Source organism: Panthera onca, chromosome C2 (assembly GCF_046562875.1).
Source record: "Panthera onca isolate mPanOnc1 chromosome C2, mPanOnc1 haplotype 2, whole genome shotgun sequence".
Classification (NCBI taxonomy): Eukaryota; Metazoa; Chordata; class Mammalia; order Carnivora; family Felidae; genus Panthera; species Panthera onca.
This window is the reverse complement of record NC_138347.1, coordinates 151,383,523-151,400,349: the sequence shown is the minus strand read 5'-3', so window position 1 is coordinate 151,400,349 and position 16,827 is coordinate 151,383,523. Positions and strand designations below refer to the sequence as shown.

The 16,827-nt window shown below is 44.7% G+C and overlaps 1 protein-coding gene across 1 annotated transcript in view; it reads left to right on the top strand.

The window, feature by feature from the left end:
• The window catches only part of MOBP (myelin associated oligodendrocyte basic protein), a 38,222-nt gene that overhangs the window by 9,411 nt on the left and 11,984 nt on the right, over positions 1-16,827 (top strand). Inside the window, exons 3-4 of the mRNA XM_078432469.2 lie at positions 16,090-16,299; positions 16,561-16,806. Coding sequence (XP_078288595.1) covers positions 16,094-16,299; positions 16,561-16,806 — 452 coding nt within the window. The 5' untranslated portion in view covers positions 16,090-16,093. The remainder of the gene's footprint in view (positions 1-16,089; positions 16,300-16,560; positions 16,807-16,827) is intronic.

The following is a 16,827-nucleotide window of genomic DNA, read 5'->3' as shown; positions in this document are numbered from 1 at the left end:
TCAGAATCATTCCACCAAGGTGTCCACTCACTCTTTGGAAACCCTCCTTCCCTTTGGCTCCCACAATACCACACAGCCCAGTTTACCTCCCCCACCCCCAATTCTTCTCTTTACCCTCTGCCGATCACCTCTCTTCTGCCTGCCTGGAAACACCCTGGCACACCCCACCCTCTCCTCACTCCACAGTCTGATATCAGGGCAATCCCATCCCAGGGCTTCAGTTGTTCCCTATACTCCCTCCCACAACTTAAATTCCATCTTCTTTGAAATGCTCACTTGACATCTCAGCCTAGATGCCCTTCAAACACCCCAACTCAAGTGCACCTAAAACTCAACTCATGAGTCAGCCTCTTCCCCTAAAACTTCTCTTCTGGTAGATGCTTCTGCTGCTCAGCCAGTTCCTTGAACTACACACCTTGGACTCATCCTTGACTCCCCTTCCTGCTTCTTTGGTTAGATGAGTGATTTCAACGTAATAAGTAAATATAAAGATGGAAGGAAATAAATTGCAAAATGGAACCAAGATAAGTGGCATTTCCTCCATCTGAGGAAGTCTACCAGCGTAGCTGCTGTTGGGTGACTCACACTGTGTCCTTGGACACAAAATTTAGGTAAAGGGTAGTCGACAGCCCGGTGCTTGTTTCAGCTTCTCTCTGGCTGGTTCTTTTCTCTGTCTCCCTGAAACTGATGCCCTTGGAGAACCCAAGGCAGCTTCACAGCTCTCACCTTCCCCGAGTAGTCAGTGGAACAATAAATCAGCTGATCAGGTAATCCAGGTTCTTCCTTTTACCCCCTTGCTGTGACCACAGGCCAAATTAACATTTAAGTTTCTCTATAAGATAATGCAAGTCTGGAAGATGGGTTCTCTGTACAGGGAAAAGGTGGGCAAAGACCAAATTATGAGGAGTCTTATGTGACATATTAACTAAGAAGCAAGGCGTTTGCCTTGTGACTGGGGAAAGACTCTGTTGAGTAGGGAAGTGGATACATGAGGAGACAAACTCATGCCTTTGGTTCTTTCTCCTGGACCCTCCTTCCCACCACCACCCTCCCCCCCAGTTATAGAAAATTGTGGATTTATTGATCTATATAAAATTCTAGTGTAAAGTTCACATACCCATAAGTTAAAACAATGTATTGCATACTTTCTAGAAGAAAGAATGTCATGTTATTAAAATTACATTCAGAAAACTACTGTACTTCTTACACGTTTCTGTGGCTCCGCTATAATAAGCAAGGATTTTACCCCCAAAACATTTGCTAAATATATTATCTATGTGCTAAGGATATCAAACTTGGGTCACACTTGTTCCTTTTCCTAGAACAGCTGGAGTCAGGTAGCGTTTGTCGTCAGAAAGGGCTCTGCACAAGTGTACGAGATAGTGGTGTGTGAGTAGAGTGGTCCTGGGGCCACTGTCCTTTGTCCTTGTCACCTGGCACAGAGCAAAGCAACGCGGGCTTTGCTCTGTCTCCCCAGATGGGTGGTCAACCCCAAGATAATCGAGGCACTTCTATGCTGTTATTTTTATAGCGTCAGCCGTTCCCCAAGTCAGTGTCGGAGTTTGGCAAGATGATGCTCTCTGTGGAAAAGCACCCTGAATCAAAAGAAATATTTAGATGAAATTTTCCATTACCGGGAACCGGTTTCCCAGTTGAAGAATCCACCGCTCAACATTCCTTCTACCGATTTGTAGACATCTTGGTTGCCAAGGAGATAGACACATAGATAAATGAGGCCAAACGGATAAAGGCCTCCTTAGAGACATAGCACGCAGTGGTTACAACCCAAGTTTACTTTCTGCATGTATTTTTGCTATTGCGGACTAATCCACTCGGGAAGGCATTGCCTTTTAGCGTGCAAATCGACACTCAGAGGAAAGCATTACCCTCGGCCTGAGACAATGAGCAAGGCTTTAGGAACCGTTGAAGGTCTGTGAGGAAGGTGCCAAGGGTGGAATGGCTAAGCACTGCAGTGATAACTGTTTTCCAGAGCGGAGGAGCTTTGGAAGGCTGTGGTAGCTGAGCGAAGCCCTGGTCTGCAGTGAGGCCTCTGCCCCCCGCCCGGGTTTTATTCCAGAAACATCTCTTCCGCAAAGCGCCCCCGTGCATTCCTCACTGGTGCGCCTTGAACTCCAGCCCAGACCCTGTTCCCCGATTTCCTGTCCCTTCGTGCTTCTGGGAGTCCCTTGTCACTCCTTTTTTTGGAGGGAGGTCAATTGGAATGGGCATCTATTATGTTTCCTCGCTGTCATTTTCTTGAGTCCTCCAGCCCCACGTGTGTATAGAATTAGTGGCTTTTAAAGTGTCCTCTTTTTCCTGTTTTGTGCCTGTTTTCATATTTAAAAAAAATTATCGTCTGTTTTTTTTTTTTTTTTTTTCCTTTAACATTCTGATTATGAAAACGCTGCCCTTTCATTGTGTTCCTGTATTTTTCTTCTGTCATGGCACAGGTCTTTTGCCTTGTAACTTCATGGCATCTTTTGTTCTATGACATCGTTGTGTTTATGATTTCTCTTCTTTCCCTTCACGTCCGCTGTGTTAGAAGCCACGGAGTGTCAAGGTTAGGAACACGGACTAGCTCACCTTGGTTGGGATCCTGGGGATCCAGTTGCTAGTTCTGTGTCCTGGGGTTGGTTTTCTGACTTCTCTGTATCTTTGCTACCGCGAGACCTACTGTGAGGGGGTGAAGATTCTGTGAGTTACACACATAAAGCCTTTGAACAAGTGCCTGGCTGGTATCTCCTAACATGTGTTCGCGATTATTATTCTCGTTGGGGTTATTGGTCTGCTTTCGTTTCGTCTCCCTTTTTCCATTTTCCGGTAAAAATAAAAATGGCACCTTGGTCATGAACCATGTTACTCTACCTACGTGGGTCTATTTCTAAGCTCTCTGTTCTGTCCCCTTGATCTGTTGGTTCTATTTCCACGGCAACGCTCTCTTGTCTTAATTAGTACAGCTTATGATAAGTGTCTCCATCTTGTAGAACAAGGCCCAATGCTTATTCAAAATAGTCTTGGCTCATCTCAGTCTTTTATAGGTCCGTAAGAAGTATGAAATCGTCTTGTCAATGACATGAAAATTTGATCTTTATCAGACTAGCGTTCAGTTTATTAGCACATATTCAGCCTGCTTGAACTAACTGTTTCTTCTGCAGCCCTCAAAAAAAGATTTGCAAATTTTTGCATAAAGTTCTTGCATTTCTTTAATCAGATATCCTTCTACTTGTAGGTGTCCTGTGGTGTTGTGTCCAGCTTGAATGGATTCTTTCATTTTACATTTCTGATTCAATCTTCCTCATCTTTAGAAATGGTTCTGATTTTGGAATATTGATCTTGTGTCCAGAAATCTTGTTGAGCTTTCTTTTCAGTTCTAACAGTTTGTAGAGTTTCACAGTGTTTTGTTTGACTGGTTAGGATTTCAAGCACGGTGTGGATAGTGGTAGTGAGAGCATCCTTCCTGGGGTATCTGATTCAGATGAAAATGTTTCTAAGATTTCACCCACAGTAAGCCGTTATTTATAGATATTTTGGTAGCTAGCTTTTAATAACATTAAGAACATCCCCTTCCCTTCCTTCTTTGTTAAGAGGTTTTTTTTTGTTACGAGTGGATATTGAATTTTAGTGAATGCTTTCTTAGCGTTTGTTACTTAGTGTTTGTATACCCCCTTATTCTGTCAATATGGTAAATCAGACATCTAGCCGTTCCAAATCTAAAACATTTTGAGATTTGCATCTTTGGTTTGCACTATGAAACATGTTACCTATCAGATCGGCAAAAATCTGAGGGTGTAATAACCTACTTTTATTGCTGAGGTGATGGGAAAATGGTCTCCATCATGCATTGCTTATAGGATAGTAATTCGTACAAATCCCATGGGGAGCAAGTTGGACAAATATCCATCAAAGTCTTTAGAATTACAAATGCGTAGTCTTCCCTGAGTCAGTGATCCCACTGTTAGCGGTTCACCCCTCAGGTATTTGCACACGTGGGAAATGAAGGGTGTATCGCTTTCTTCACTATAGCACCATTTGCAATAATAACAGATGGGAAACAACCAGACTGTTCACTTGTAGGAAACTAGTTAGGCTCTGATCCTTAACAATTTCGAGGCATCTGCCAATCCTTCTAGTCTGTTGTGTGTCATCATCACCCCTAGATCCTCATAAGCATCTCCGATTTAACATGTTTGGGGCACAGTAGGTGCTCAGTTGATATGTTGAATAAATGAGTGTTCACAACGGTACCCTCACCCCGCTCCCCCACGGCTTTCCTCACCTCAGTAAATGGTTCCACTGGGCATTCGCTCAAGTCATAGGCATGGCAAGGATGACTGCCCACGAACCCCACATCCGACCCATCCTCAAGTCCTATTGGTTTTGCCTCCGAGATCCACCTCTGCTCCCCTGCCCTGGCTGAAGTCCCTGTCCTCTGTCATTGGTCTCCTTGCTTCCACTCCCCCTTGCCTCCAGTCTACAATGCAGGAAGCCCGAAGGATCTTCACGGAACATAAACAGGAAGACTTACCTCTTCTAGTCAAGATCTTTCAATGCCTTCCATTCTTCCTATTCTTTATCTCACCTTCAAGGCCCTTCATGGCCTCCCCGCGCCTCCCCCTGAAGCCTCGCAACGCTCCAGCCATCTCCTTCCTCTGTTTTCTCCAGCACATCAAGTCTCGGGACCTCTGTCTGGAGCTCTGTCCTCCTCTGGCTCCCACTTATCCTTCAGATCTCAGACAGATGATCTCTTCTTCAGGAGCCCCGCCTTAGCCCCTGAGTCTAAAGTGGTCTCGCTGCTGTACTGTCTTTTAGTATCCCACTCCTTTCCTTCAGAGCCCTCATTACGCTGCAGTCATACATGTGTTATCTTGTTCATGAGATGGGCTGGCCAGTCTCCGTCCCTGTCCCCTGCACTCTATGGGCACCCAGACCTTCTCTGTCTTGTTCGCCTCAGCACTTCAGCATTCGGTAAATGTTCGAATGGATGGCTGAGGGGTGGTGTTGTGTTTGGCCACATTTACTTCGGGTCTTTTGCTGTGTATAATTTTTACATGTGACAGCCTGATGTCACCTGGCCCCCTCTGTCATTGGAGTCCACTGTGGTCACAAACTGTTCTAAAAGCCCCTCCTGCACGTCAGAGGGAGCTCGCCAGCTTGAAGATTTGCCCAAGATTGCTTGAGGTCTCCAGAGGACCAGTATCTCATCTCTTCAAGACGGGGTCTGCGGGGTGGTTGGCTGGCTCATTTGGAAAAGCACGTGACTCTTGATCATGGGGTTGTGAGTTCAAGCCCCACGTTGGGTGTAGAGGTTACTAAAAAATAAAATCTTAAAAAATAAATAAAGGCAGGGTCTGAGTGTGCAGCCACCTTGCTGAGGGCCCCCTGGCTCTTGTCCCAGCCCCTACCGAGGCTGCTAGCTTTGGAGGTGTCCGGGGGTACTTGAGAGACTATCATATAGATCGTCAGCTGGTTTTAGTTGGGCTGGCTGGGTGCCCCGAGTCAATGCCATGCAATACATAATCTAGCTTCCTGTGGCCTTCACTGGATATTTTGGACATGTTTTCTATGTCAGTACAATCTCTTTCACCTTGTGAAAGGGCTGCCTAATATTCAGTCAATCTTCAAATGGCCAATGAATAATTCCATGATTAATCAATTATAAAATATTAATAATTCAACAAAAATCAAAGTGTGACCGATTCCACTGTATTTGCACAAAAACGCTAGGAAATCCCCTTGCCTCCCTTCTCTTTTTAATAAGCTAGCCTGATTAAAAAAAAAAAAAAAGCCAGCCTGATTTTAAGAAATGTGTAGAATAATGAATGCTGTCCTTTTTCTGTTCTGACAACTTCTTGAAAGACCGTCCCCTGTTTCTGGGGGAACATGCAGGAATGAAGCTGGGGGTTTTCCTACCATTGTCCCCAGAGAATGTCCCTCCCAGTAAGTAAAAACCCATTTACAATTTTTTCCCTCCATATTCTTACATTATTACTGAAAATGTATTTTATGTCTGTCTCCTCTCAAGGGATGAAAGGTTAAAAGAGTTTATTGCTCTCAAGGGCTTTGCTTTTCAGAGTAAATGTTAAATTGTAAAGTGGAGGTAAGTTTAACAGAAATTCATTCAAGATTTATAAATATTTTAAGCACTTGAAGTTAATTCTCCATGCTCCAAGATAATTTAGTATTTTATTTTATTTTATTTTATTTATTTTTAAGATTTTATTTTTAACTAATCTCTACACCCAATGTGGGGCTCAAACTCACAACCTTGAAGGGTCACGATACTCCACTGACTGAGCCAGCCAGGTGCGCCTAATTTAGTATTTTATTTTATTTTTATTTATTTTTTTAACCTTTTTATTTTTACTTATTTTTGAGAGAGAGAAAGAGAGAGAGAGAGAGAGTGTGTGAGCCAGGGAAGGACAGGGGGGCGGGGGGGAAGAGAGATATCCCAGTAGTCAGTGCAGAATGTGATGTGGAGCTCGAACCCATGAACCGTGAGATCATGACCTGAGCCGAAGTCGGACGTTGAATGGACTGAGTCACCCAGGTGCCCCTAGTATTTTAAATACCAGACATTTCAGGGGCGCCTGGGTGGCTCAGTCGTTTCAGCGTCTGACTTCGGTTCAGGTCATGATTTCATGGTTTGTGGATTCGGGCCTCACGTCGGGCTCTGTGCTGACAGCTCAGAGCCTGGAGACTGCTTCAGATTCTCTCTCTCTGTCTCTCTGTCTCTCTCTCTCTCTGCTCCTCCCTCATTCATGCTCTCTCAAAAATGAATAAAAGTTAAACAAAATTAAGAAAAAAATACCAGCCATTTCATCTTGTTCTTGAAACTAGTCTATGAGAATTGCAATTGCTGGTACTTTCCATCCCTTCCTTACCGATTTCCTAATCGCTTGAAGGCAGAGAGGGTGGCGGGGGGTGGGGTGGGGGGGAGGGATTTAATGAGAATCTATAACCATGTATCAGGAGGAGTTGAGTAAAGGAAAGAAAAGGTCTAGGAAGAATATGTCCTTATTTGCTCAAGCCTTCTCCACTTTGCAAATTTCTGCAGGAACTCTTCACCTTGTGAAGCTCATTCAAGGTTGGGGGAGAGAGGGAAAGTTAAGGAACAAGGATTCATGTTCTCTCTTTTCTCCAGATGAAGCCTGAGAATCATAGCAGGGGATGTGGTAGGGTGTCGTAGAAAGGTCCAGATAGGTGTGAAATTGTGTGTATGCGTGTGGGGTGTGTGGGAGTGGTGATGGGGAGGACCTACTGACACACAGGAACAGTGAGGAGAGGCTTCAAGTCCCTGGGAGAGGCCTGCCGTCAGCCTCCAATGTCCAATGTGGCCCATGAGTGAGTGCACAAGTTTGGCTGGGGAGCTGTCTAGGCCAATGGCCCCAAGATAGATAGGGTTCTCCGTTCCCCACCCGTAGCTCATGCGTGGGAACCAGGGGTTACCTTGAGTAGACATGGAGAAGCTGAGAGGTCCACCTATTCAGCTCAAGCAGAATAGGGGGTTACTGAGCAGGGACGCTGATGAGCAGTGGCTTGGTGGGATCAGCAGTAACTTGTGTCATTAATGCTATGGCACCCCATGGCCAGCAGACGAGGACACTACCCAGACCAGCCACCCCTTCCCTCGTCACCATGAGGACTGTCAGCCTCCCTGTACCCTTATCCACCATGAGAAGGATCAGAGGGAGGTGGGGAATAGTTCTGCCCGGGAGCTGAACTTTAACTGACCACTTATTAGGAAGAGATAATTTATGCCAGAAGTGATCACGGTGGAATGAATTCAGAAGTTAGTTTTCTCTCTCCTTTCCCAGCCAATACAGCTACACCAATTATGCCATTATAGTGAGATGAAAAAAGTCCTTTCTGGGGGATACAACAGAGCTGATTTTAAATAAATTAAGAATTTCTTGCTTCGTTTTTTAATGAAAAGTTTTCCCTAAGCGCATATTAAACATCCCATTCCTTAATCCATATGACACATTAAGTCCTCGGGACGGATCATTGTCTCCCTTTTGGAGTCTTGATATCTGAAGCCAGAGTATTGTTCTCACACGGGCTTCCTGCCCTAGATGATCGGGGTGAAGGCTTGCTTCCTGTGCTTCGCACGTTGAGTTCCTTAAACAAGATAAGTGCAGACCTTTGCTCATGGCTCTGAGGATCTGACTGCTAAGAACTGAAGGACTAGTGTGTTTCCCAAGTGCTGACCTGTGTCCACTCTTCACAGAGCCTGTACCCATTTCCACATTTGACTTCCTGTGCTGCCACATCAGCTCACTGCTTGCATTGTCTTTCCTTGTCAGAGGGACGGCCCAGGACAAGGGCGACATTCCACTTCTATTAAATACCTACAATTCTCTTTTAAGAAAACATGGTAGGAAGGGCAGATGGATGGGAGGAAGAAAATCCATTTTATTTATTTATTAATTTTTTAAGTATTAAATTTTTTTTTTAATGTTTGTTTATTTTTGAGAGAGAGAGAGAGACAGAGCACGAACAGGGGAGGGACAGAGAGAGAGGGAGACAAAGAATGTGAAGCGGGCTCCAGGTTCCGAGCCATCAGCACAGACCCCGACGCGGGGCTCGAACTCACGAACTGTGAGATCATGACCTGAGCTGAAGTCAGATGCTTAACCGACTGAGCCACCCAGGCACCCCTGAAATCCATTTTAGTTTTTGGATCTATGTTTTAAATTTAAATTTTAGTTAACATACAGAGCAATATTGGTTTCAGGAGTAGAATTCAGTGATTCATCACTTGCAAACAACACTCAGTGCTCATCACAAGTGCCCTCCTTTTGTACCCATCACCCATCTAGCCCATCACCCACCCATCTCCCTCCAGCAACCCCGTTTGTTCTCTATCGTTAAGAGTCTCTTGTGGTTTGTTTCCTTCTCTTCTCTCCCCCTGCCTCACCTTCCTATGTGTTCATCTGTTTTGTTTCTTAAATTCCACATATGAGTGAAATCATATAGTATTTGTCTTTCTCTGACTGACTTATTTTGCTTAGCATAATGCACTCTAGCTCCATCCAAGAAAATCTACCTTACGTTTAAGGTCCTAGTAGCCACCTGCAGTCCCCTTAGGGAAAAGTGAAGCCATGTTTAAACACATGTTTAAATACAGAGATGCTAGTGCCATCTCTAAGATGTGTAATTAAATGTGTGTGTTGACTAAAGCTTGCTAATTAATTTGCATGAATTAAGAAAAGATGTAGCAGGTTCACAGAGTCTTTGGAAATGCTCTTTCTAAAGAGCCCAGTTTTATAACTTTCAAGGTCAGGTGGAAAGGTCCCTTCCTGTGTTGCCCCTCTCATCGAACAGATTCTGTTGCCTGAGCCAGAGCAGAGGTCCCTGCGGGGATGAGGGGACTGCTAAAGAGCATCGGGGGACAGGCAGCACTTGTGAGAAATGTCCTTATTCATTCTCTCATTTTAATCAAGTATCAACTGAACACCTGTTCTGAATCAGGCATTGAACAAGCCTCCAAGGACAGAAAATTTAAAGAGGTGGTGAAGCAGGCATAACATACAATTTCCAGATGCTTTCTTAAAATTATGTATAGCACACAAAGTTGGCGCTGGAAAGAGGGAGAAGCTACCATTTCTTTTTGGCGGAAGGGAAGGCTCTGCAAAGTTTTGAAGGAGTGACTTGCTTTTGAGCAAAGATGATGGAGGTGTTTTGCTGTGTAATTGTTGGGTTGGTAGGAAGCTGCGGGAAGGAGCCCTATGGACCAAGGTCCAAGGGCTTGAAATAATCTTACCACTTGGGAATGGGGGAACAGCTGAGTTGCATTCACCAGGGGGCAGTCCCTTCTTGAATAAAGCCTATTACTAAAGAAAGGTCACGTTCTTCATGGACTTTTGTCTATATCTCATTGGCTACAATGTGATCACACAGTTGTATGTACTTAACTTGACATTACATTAACTCGCCAAACAAAATTCAGGTTTCTTACTGAAGGGAAGAGTGGATATTGGCAGTCAACTAGTCAAATGGACAGAAATGAGTTTGCTATTTTATTATTAGTAGTATTATATGATATTGGAGAGCTTACTTCTTCAGGCCTTGATTTCTTCATCTCTAATATGGGTTAAGTAGGGACTAGCTAGAAGGATTACTTTGGAAATTAGAAATGATGGCTATAAAGCATCTGGGACATAGCAGGTAGTCAATAAATAATGGCAGGGGTGGGGGGGGGTTCTTGTTCCCCTCTCTTTGGTTCCTCTCCTTCCTTTCCTTTTTCTTCTTCTTCAAATACCTGTCTTACTTTCCCTCCTCTTTTATTCTTTAAAAAAAATTTAATGTTTATTCATTTTTGAGAGATATATAGAGAGAAAGCATAAGCAGGGGAGGGGCAAGGAGAGAGGGACACAGAGAATCCCAAGCAGGCTTTGCACTGCCAGTGCAAAGCCATGAACTGGGAGATCATGACCTGAGCCAAAGATGGACGCTCAACCAACTGATCCACCCAGGCACTCCCTCCTCTTTAGTTTTAGAGTCTGTGGAAACATCTGGAAAGCCTTGAGACAATATTTTACAGTTTTGAATTAAAATTCTTCATCCTGCCAGATAGTTCATATTATCTTTGCTGTGCAATTAGATGATATCTTTTTTTAAATGTTTTTTTAAATTTATTTTTTTAATGTTTTTTTGGGGGGGGGGCAGAGAGACAGAGTGCAAGTGGGGGAGGGGCTGAGAGAGAGGGAGACATAGGATCCGAAGCAGGACCCAGACTCTGAGCTGTCAGCACATAGCCTGATGCGGGGCTCAAACTCATGGACTGTGAGATCATGACCTGAGCTGCAACGTCGAATGCTTAACCGACTGAGCCACCCAGGCGCCCCACAAGTAGCTGATATCTTTTGTGAAAACATCGTGTAGTGTTTATAAAGATTTGCCATTAGCCACTAATGTCAGTAAAGATGTAATTCATGTTTGGATTAAATGTCATCAGAGATACACATTGAGATTCTTAGAGAATGTGTCTGACAAAGTCATAGAATTAGACCATTCGAAGGAATTCTCGAGAGAGGGAAATGGAACTTATTAAGCAAATTATTTGCATTAGGTACAGTGCTAGGTTCTCTTCCTATTTATTATCTTCAAAGGGCTGCTGATTCAAGCATTATTTTAAAAAAACTTTTTACGTAGGCTCCATGCCCAACGTGGGGCTTAACCTCACCACCCTGAGATCAAGAGTCACAGCCTCTACTGACTGAGCCGGCCAGGCATCTCCTAAACATTATTATTATTTGTTCTTCCCTTCCGTTACGGACTGAATGTTTGTGTCCCCCCACATTCATATGTTGAAATCTAATCTCCAATGTGATTGTGTTAGGAGTAGACCTTTGGGAAGAGCTTCATGAGAGTTGGAGCCCTAATGAATGGAGTTAGAGTCCTCATACAAGAGACCCCAGAGAGCTCCCTTTCTCATTCCACTACATGAGGACGCAGCAAGAAAAATGCCACTTCTGAACCAGGAGGGGGCTTCTCGCTGGACATGGAATCTGCTGGCAACTTGATCTTGGACCCCCCAACCTCCAGAACTTTGAGAAATAATTTTTTGTTGTTTGTACACCACCCAGTTTACAATATCTTGTTATGGTAGCCTATATGGACGAAGACACCCTCTTTTAGATGAGGAAACTGAGCATTTTAATTTGAATTGTACACGCTTGCAACTGAAATAATAGTGGTTTAAAGGAGATGCAACTTTGTCTCTCATGTAAAAGATATTCAGTGTCTGAGAGTCAGGCCTAGAACAGCAGCTCCACGGTCCTCAGACTCAGGCTCCTCCAGGCTTTGTGTTCCTCAACATGGCTTCCTTGTCGGGCTGAGCCATGATCCAATATGGCTGCTGTGCCCAAGCATAGATAATTCCAAATTGTTCTGGAAAAGACCATCCTTTCAAGCACATGTGGGACATTTAAAAATACTGACTAATAAAGCAAATCTCAACAATTATCAAAGAGTCATTATCGTACAGACCACTTTCCCTGACTAGAATGCATTAAAATTAGAAGTCAATGCGCACTTGGAAATTTCGCAACAGATTTTTAAAAACAATGGATAAATCAAAGAACTCAGTCATATTTAAAATGGAGTGACAATGGCTTACGGTAATACTCGTGGTATCCAGCTAAAGTTGTACTTACTGGGAAAGTTGTAGCCGTAAAAGCCTATGTGAGAAATGTTTGACTCAAGAATAGAGAGTCAATTCTCTATTGACTGGTGGGCTCAGTCAGAAGAGCATGTGACTCTTGATCTCAGGGTCATGAGTTTGAGCCCCATGATGGGTGTAGGGATTACTTAAAAATAAACATTAAAAAAAAAAAAAAAAGAATATAGAAAAAAAAGACCCAAGGACATAAACCTAGAAAAAAATGGAAGAAAATAATACATCCCTACAGAAATTAATGAACTAGAAAAAAAATTAAAAAGAGCAAAGACAAGCAAGAAAACCAAGAGCTTGTTTTTGAAAAGAATAATAAAGTAGGAAAACTACTGGCAAGATGAATTAAGAAAAATGAGACAAGATGCAAATCAATGATATGAACTATAAAGGGGGCTGTAACTATAAAAATTATCACAGATTTAAAAAGCGTAAGAATAGGTGAGCCTGGGTGGTTCAGTCGGTTGGGCGTCTGACTTCAGCTCAGGTCACGATCTCGCGGTCCGTGAGTTCAAGCCCTGCGTCGGGCTCTGGGCTGATGGCTCAGAGCCTGGAGCCTGCTTCTGATTCTGTGTCTCCCTCTCTCTCTCTGCCCCTCCCCTGTTCATGCTCAGTCTCTCTCTGTCTCAAAAATAAATAAACGTTAAAAAGAATTTTAAAAAAAGCGTAAGAATACTATAAATAATGTGTATATCTGTAAAGCTTAAAATGGATGATTTTCCAAGTATATAAATCTGAAGAGTATGTAAGGTATGGTCCTGCTTTTTATTAACTATATATTTATTTCTAAATATTACCAAATAAAAAAATGTCCAAATATTTTGTAAGTGGTTAACTATGGGATTTTTGTTGTTTTTATCCATCCAAGTTTTCTACTTTTCAACAGTAAATATAGATTTTAAAACCCATTAAGGGCCAATTGGGGAAGGCCAGAGGAAGCACCCGTGGGACACACTGTCTTCAGGACACTAGGGGTTTACATCCCAGTGCCCCATCATGTGTTTCTTGCTCTGGCAGGGAGGTCTAGGCCGCCATATTGTGTGATGTCCCCAAGCCCAGTCTCTATCCTTCCTTCTTCGGTGAGCTGTTTTCCCAACTTACAGTCTTTCTCACCCCAAGACATAGACTCTTGCATCTATGCAGCCTTATCCCATTATCTGGCCCATTTCCAGCCCCCCAAGGTCCAGTCTTTTGGGGGAGAGGAGGGTTGAGCACAGCAAGGCACGGACAGTGTTGGACCTCGTCAAAGGACAGGGATGTTGGGGTCACGCAGACATGGATTCACATCCCCTGTCTGCTTCTTTCTGGCTTTATGAAGTTGGTCATGATTTTTAGCTTCTCCCGTCTTTAGTTTGTTGGTGATAATGCCCATGTTATAGAAGGAGGTAAAGTATAGAAAGCAACCACCATACAATGGGTGCTCAGTAAATGTGAGTTCTTTCCTGTGCTGTTATTTGTGGTTATAACTAATATACTAGTAAGCCTGGAGTGTTGGGAAAGAATGACTCGCGTGTGTATTGCTGTTGCTTAGCGTGTGGGGTTCAACATTCCTGAACTGGAACATGGTGCGGGCAGAGTTGGAGAGGCAGTGCGCAGATGCAATTAATCACGTACCCTAGCTAAACGCTGCATTTCCACTACGAGGAGAAATAGTAGCCAGAGCCTTTCCACAGACTATAAATATTATACTAAGGTAAGGCGGGGGGTGGGGGGGGGAGGGGGTAGATTGTCAGCTGGTTGTCCTGGAAGAATGTCAAGGTTCCACGGAAGAGAACCTCTTTTCCTTTAGGGAATCACACACGGAGGGTAGCAGGAGGTGAGGCTGCCCCCTGCTGGACATGGTTGGGGAAGGCAGAGGGTGAGAAATGTCATGGAATGAGAATTTAAGAAATTTCCCTTGATGTGCTGGGGGAAGAAATGGCTGGGTGCGGGTCTGGACAGGCATGGGGTGGGCCAAGGCATCACGTCAGGTGGGTAGGAATTGAGAGTTCAGTCAGAGCGGGGACTCAGAGTCACAAGAGATTTTAAGTCCCCCTTTTACCCCATGCCAGTCATTCTTAAAAATTTGGGGCAAGTGCTAGATTTTCTGCTGTTTGTGCTGAATACCTGACCCTTTTGGGAAAAGAGGATTCCAGAAAGCTGGAGGGATTGGGGGAGGGTGTCTGGGTTGACTGTGAAAAGCCAGATAACATTGTCTCCATGTGTCAGGAGTGAAAAGAAATGACTCCTACAGGTTAGTCTTGCAGTGTTTCTTCATTTTCAAAGCTGAGCTGAACTTTTTGCCACACTGTGTAGGGTATGGGTAAGGATTTGTCATGTCTTTAAGTATTTGACAATGAATCAGACCCTAAAAATCAACTTCAGTTTCTCATTGTTCTAAAAATGCCTGTTGGCACCGAGGGTTTCTTTGAGAACTGTTGCCCATCTCCTCTGCAAATTTGGAAATTTCTCTTCTAAGAGGCTGCTACTCCTCCCACCTCTCTGGCTGCCTCTGCCGTTCCTTCCTCCCTTGCCCCTCTCCCTGAAGTGTGAAGGTAGGCCCACTCCTTCACCCCTCCTGGGAGCCTTCCCTGGCCTGGCTTCTTGCTCAGTTCCTACTCATCACATCCATTCCCAAGGCTGTGCTTCTTCCAGAGGTGAGGGACTCTCAAGATGGCGGCTGTAGCTGCTGTGTTTTGGATACCCACCCACCTTCCACATGAATGTCCTGAAACAATGAACATACCCCCTCAGAGTAACACAGTTGTTTTTAATGTATTCATCCTTAAAACCCAGATCATCTGTTCTGTCTTCAAACAATTCATCCCTTCTCAGTGTGCTTCCCTCGACCTTTGTACATACGTCTACTGATCACCATCACACTGTTTGTAATTACGGACGGCACAGCTGTGTGTCTACCTTGACCTTGGGTTTGTTGAGAGCAAGGACTTTCTCAGTGTCTAATATATGCATGTCACCGTGTGTATTTGTTGACTCTTAATTGATTAATAGTCATTTACATGCCCTGCGTGCTACAGTGTTGTGGTGTTAGGTGAGACAATTACTGCATTTGTCCAAAAGGGTGTTGTAGTGATTCAATTTTTTACCCCTGTTTGGGAGGTTTTTTTCAAGACTCAAACTTCTCTTTGATTTCCTCCTCCTCCCCATCTTCCTCCTTCTCCTCTTTCTTTTTAACCCAAGTAAATAGTGAGATGCACAAAAATTAAGTGTGTAGCTCACTGAATTTGTACATACACGCACACCCAAGCAATCACCTCTTAGATCAAGACCCAGAACATCTGCCCCCGGCCGGCACTTTGATGCCCCTTTCTTGCCAGACCTCACCTTCTCCAAACATAGCTACGTTCGGATTTCTAGCACTATAGACTAAGCTTTCCCTGTTTTTGAGCCTCATGTGAATCGAATCATACAGCTTATATTCCTTTGTGTTCAGCCTTTTGTTGGTTCAACATTGTGTTCGTGAGATGGAAACATGGCGACTGTTCTTTTTCATGACCGTGTAGTATTTTTTTGTATCAACAGTGACCACAGTTTTAGTACCAACCTATTATTATTATCATTATCATTATTTTAAAGAAGAGGTCTTTCTGAAACCTAGAATATTATTTTTCCACAAGTGTGTTTGGTTTTGTAATATTTTTCCTATCCTAAACGGGTCATTGACACGTAAGTTAAAAAGTGTCCGTTTTCGGAAAACATGATTGAAAAGTAGGCCAATAAAAAATTAATAAGCCCTGAATCCCTTTCTGTAGAGCTGGGCCAGAAACTGAGTTTCCAGATTCAGGGTGTAGGACAAGGCTGAATGTGAATTTTGGACCGCGGGAATGGCCGGCCCTAGGCTCCTGGAGTAGAAAGCTCCCCCCTGACGTGCTGTTTCGTGTCTCCCCACCTCTCCTCGCATCAATGACTTCTAGTGAGATGAGTCAGAAAACGGTTAAGGAGGGCCCCAGACTCTCCAAGAACCAGAAGTTTTCGGAGCACTTCAGCATACATTGCTGCCCACCATTCACCTTCCTCAACTCCAAACGGGAGATCGTGGATCGGAAGTACAGCATCTGTAAAAGTGGCTGCTTCTACCAGAAGAAAGAAGAGGACTGGATCTGCTGTGCCTGCCAGAAGACCAGGTAAGTGGGCTGCACTGTCCACTCAGCATCCGGCTGGGCGCTGGCTCCACGCCCCGTCCTGCTCTGCTCCGCGAGTCTGGGCCGCTCTTCCCCCAGTGCCCTGCGGTTGGCTCCCTGTTAGGTTCGGAAGGTACTGGAGGGCGATTGGAAGGTGGGAGGGGGGGGCAGGGCCTGCCTCCCTGTTTCCAGCTCCTGTCAGCATCCCTTAAGCAGCAGAGGAGAGCCATGGCTCCAGCCTCCAGCTTCTTTTGGCCCCCTCAGCACCAGCCGCCGGGCAACATCCCCTCAGAGGCCCAAGCAACAGCCAGCGGCACCCCCCGCGGTGGTCAGAGCACCGGCCAAGCCACGGTCCCCTCCGAGGTCCGAGCGTCAACCGCGCCCCCGCCCAGAGGTCCGACCACCACCAGCCAAGCAGCGCCCCCCTCAGAAGTCCAAGCAGCCGCCGCGCAGCAGCCCCCACAGAGGGCCGGGCACCAGCCGTGGGGGGTCCCCCATCAAAGCTTCTAGGTTCTGGTAACACCATCTCTT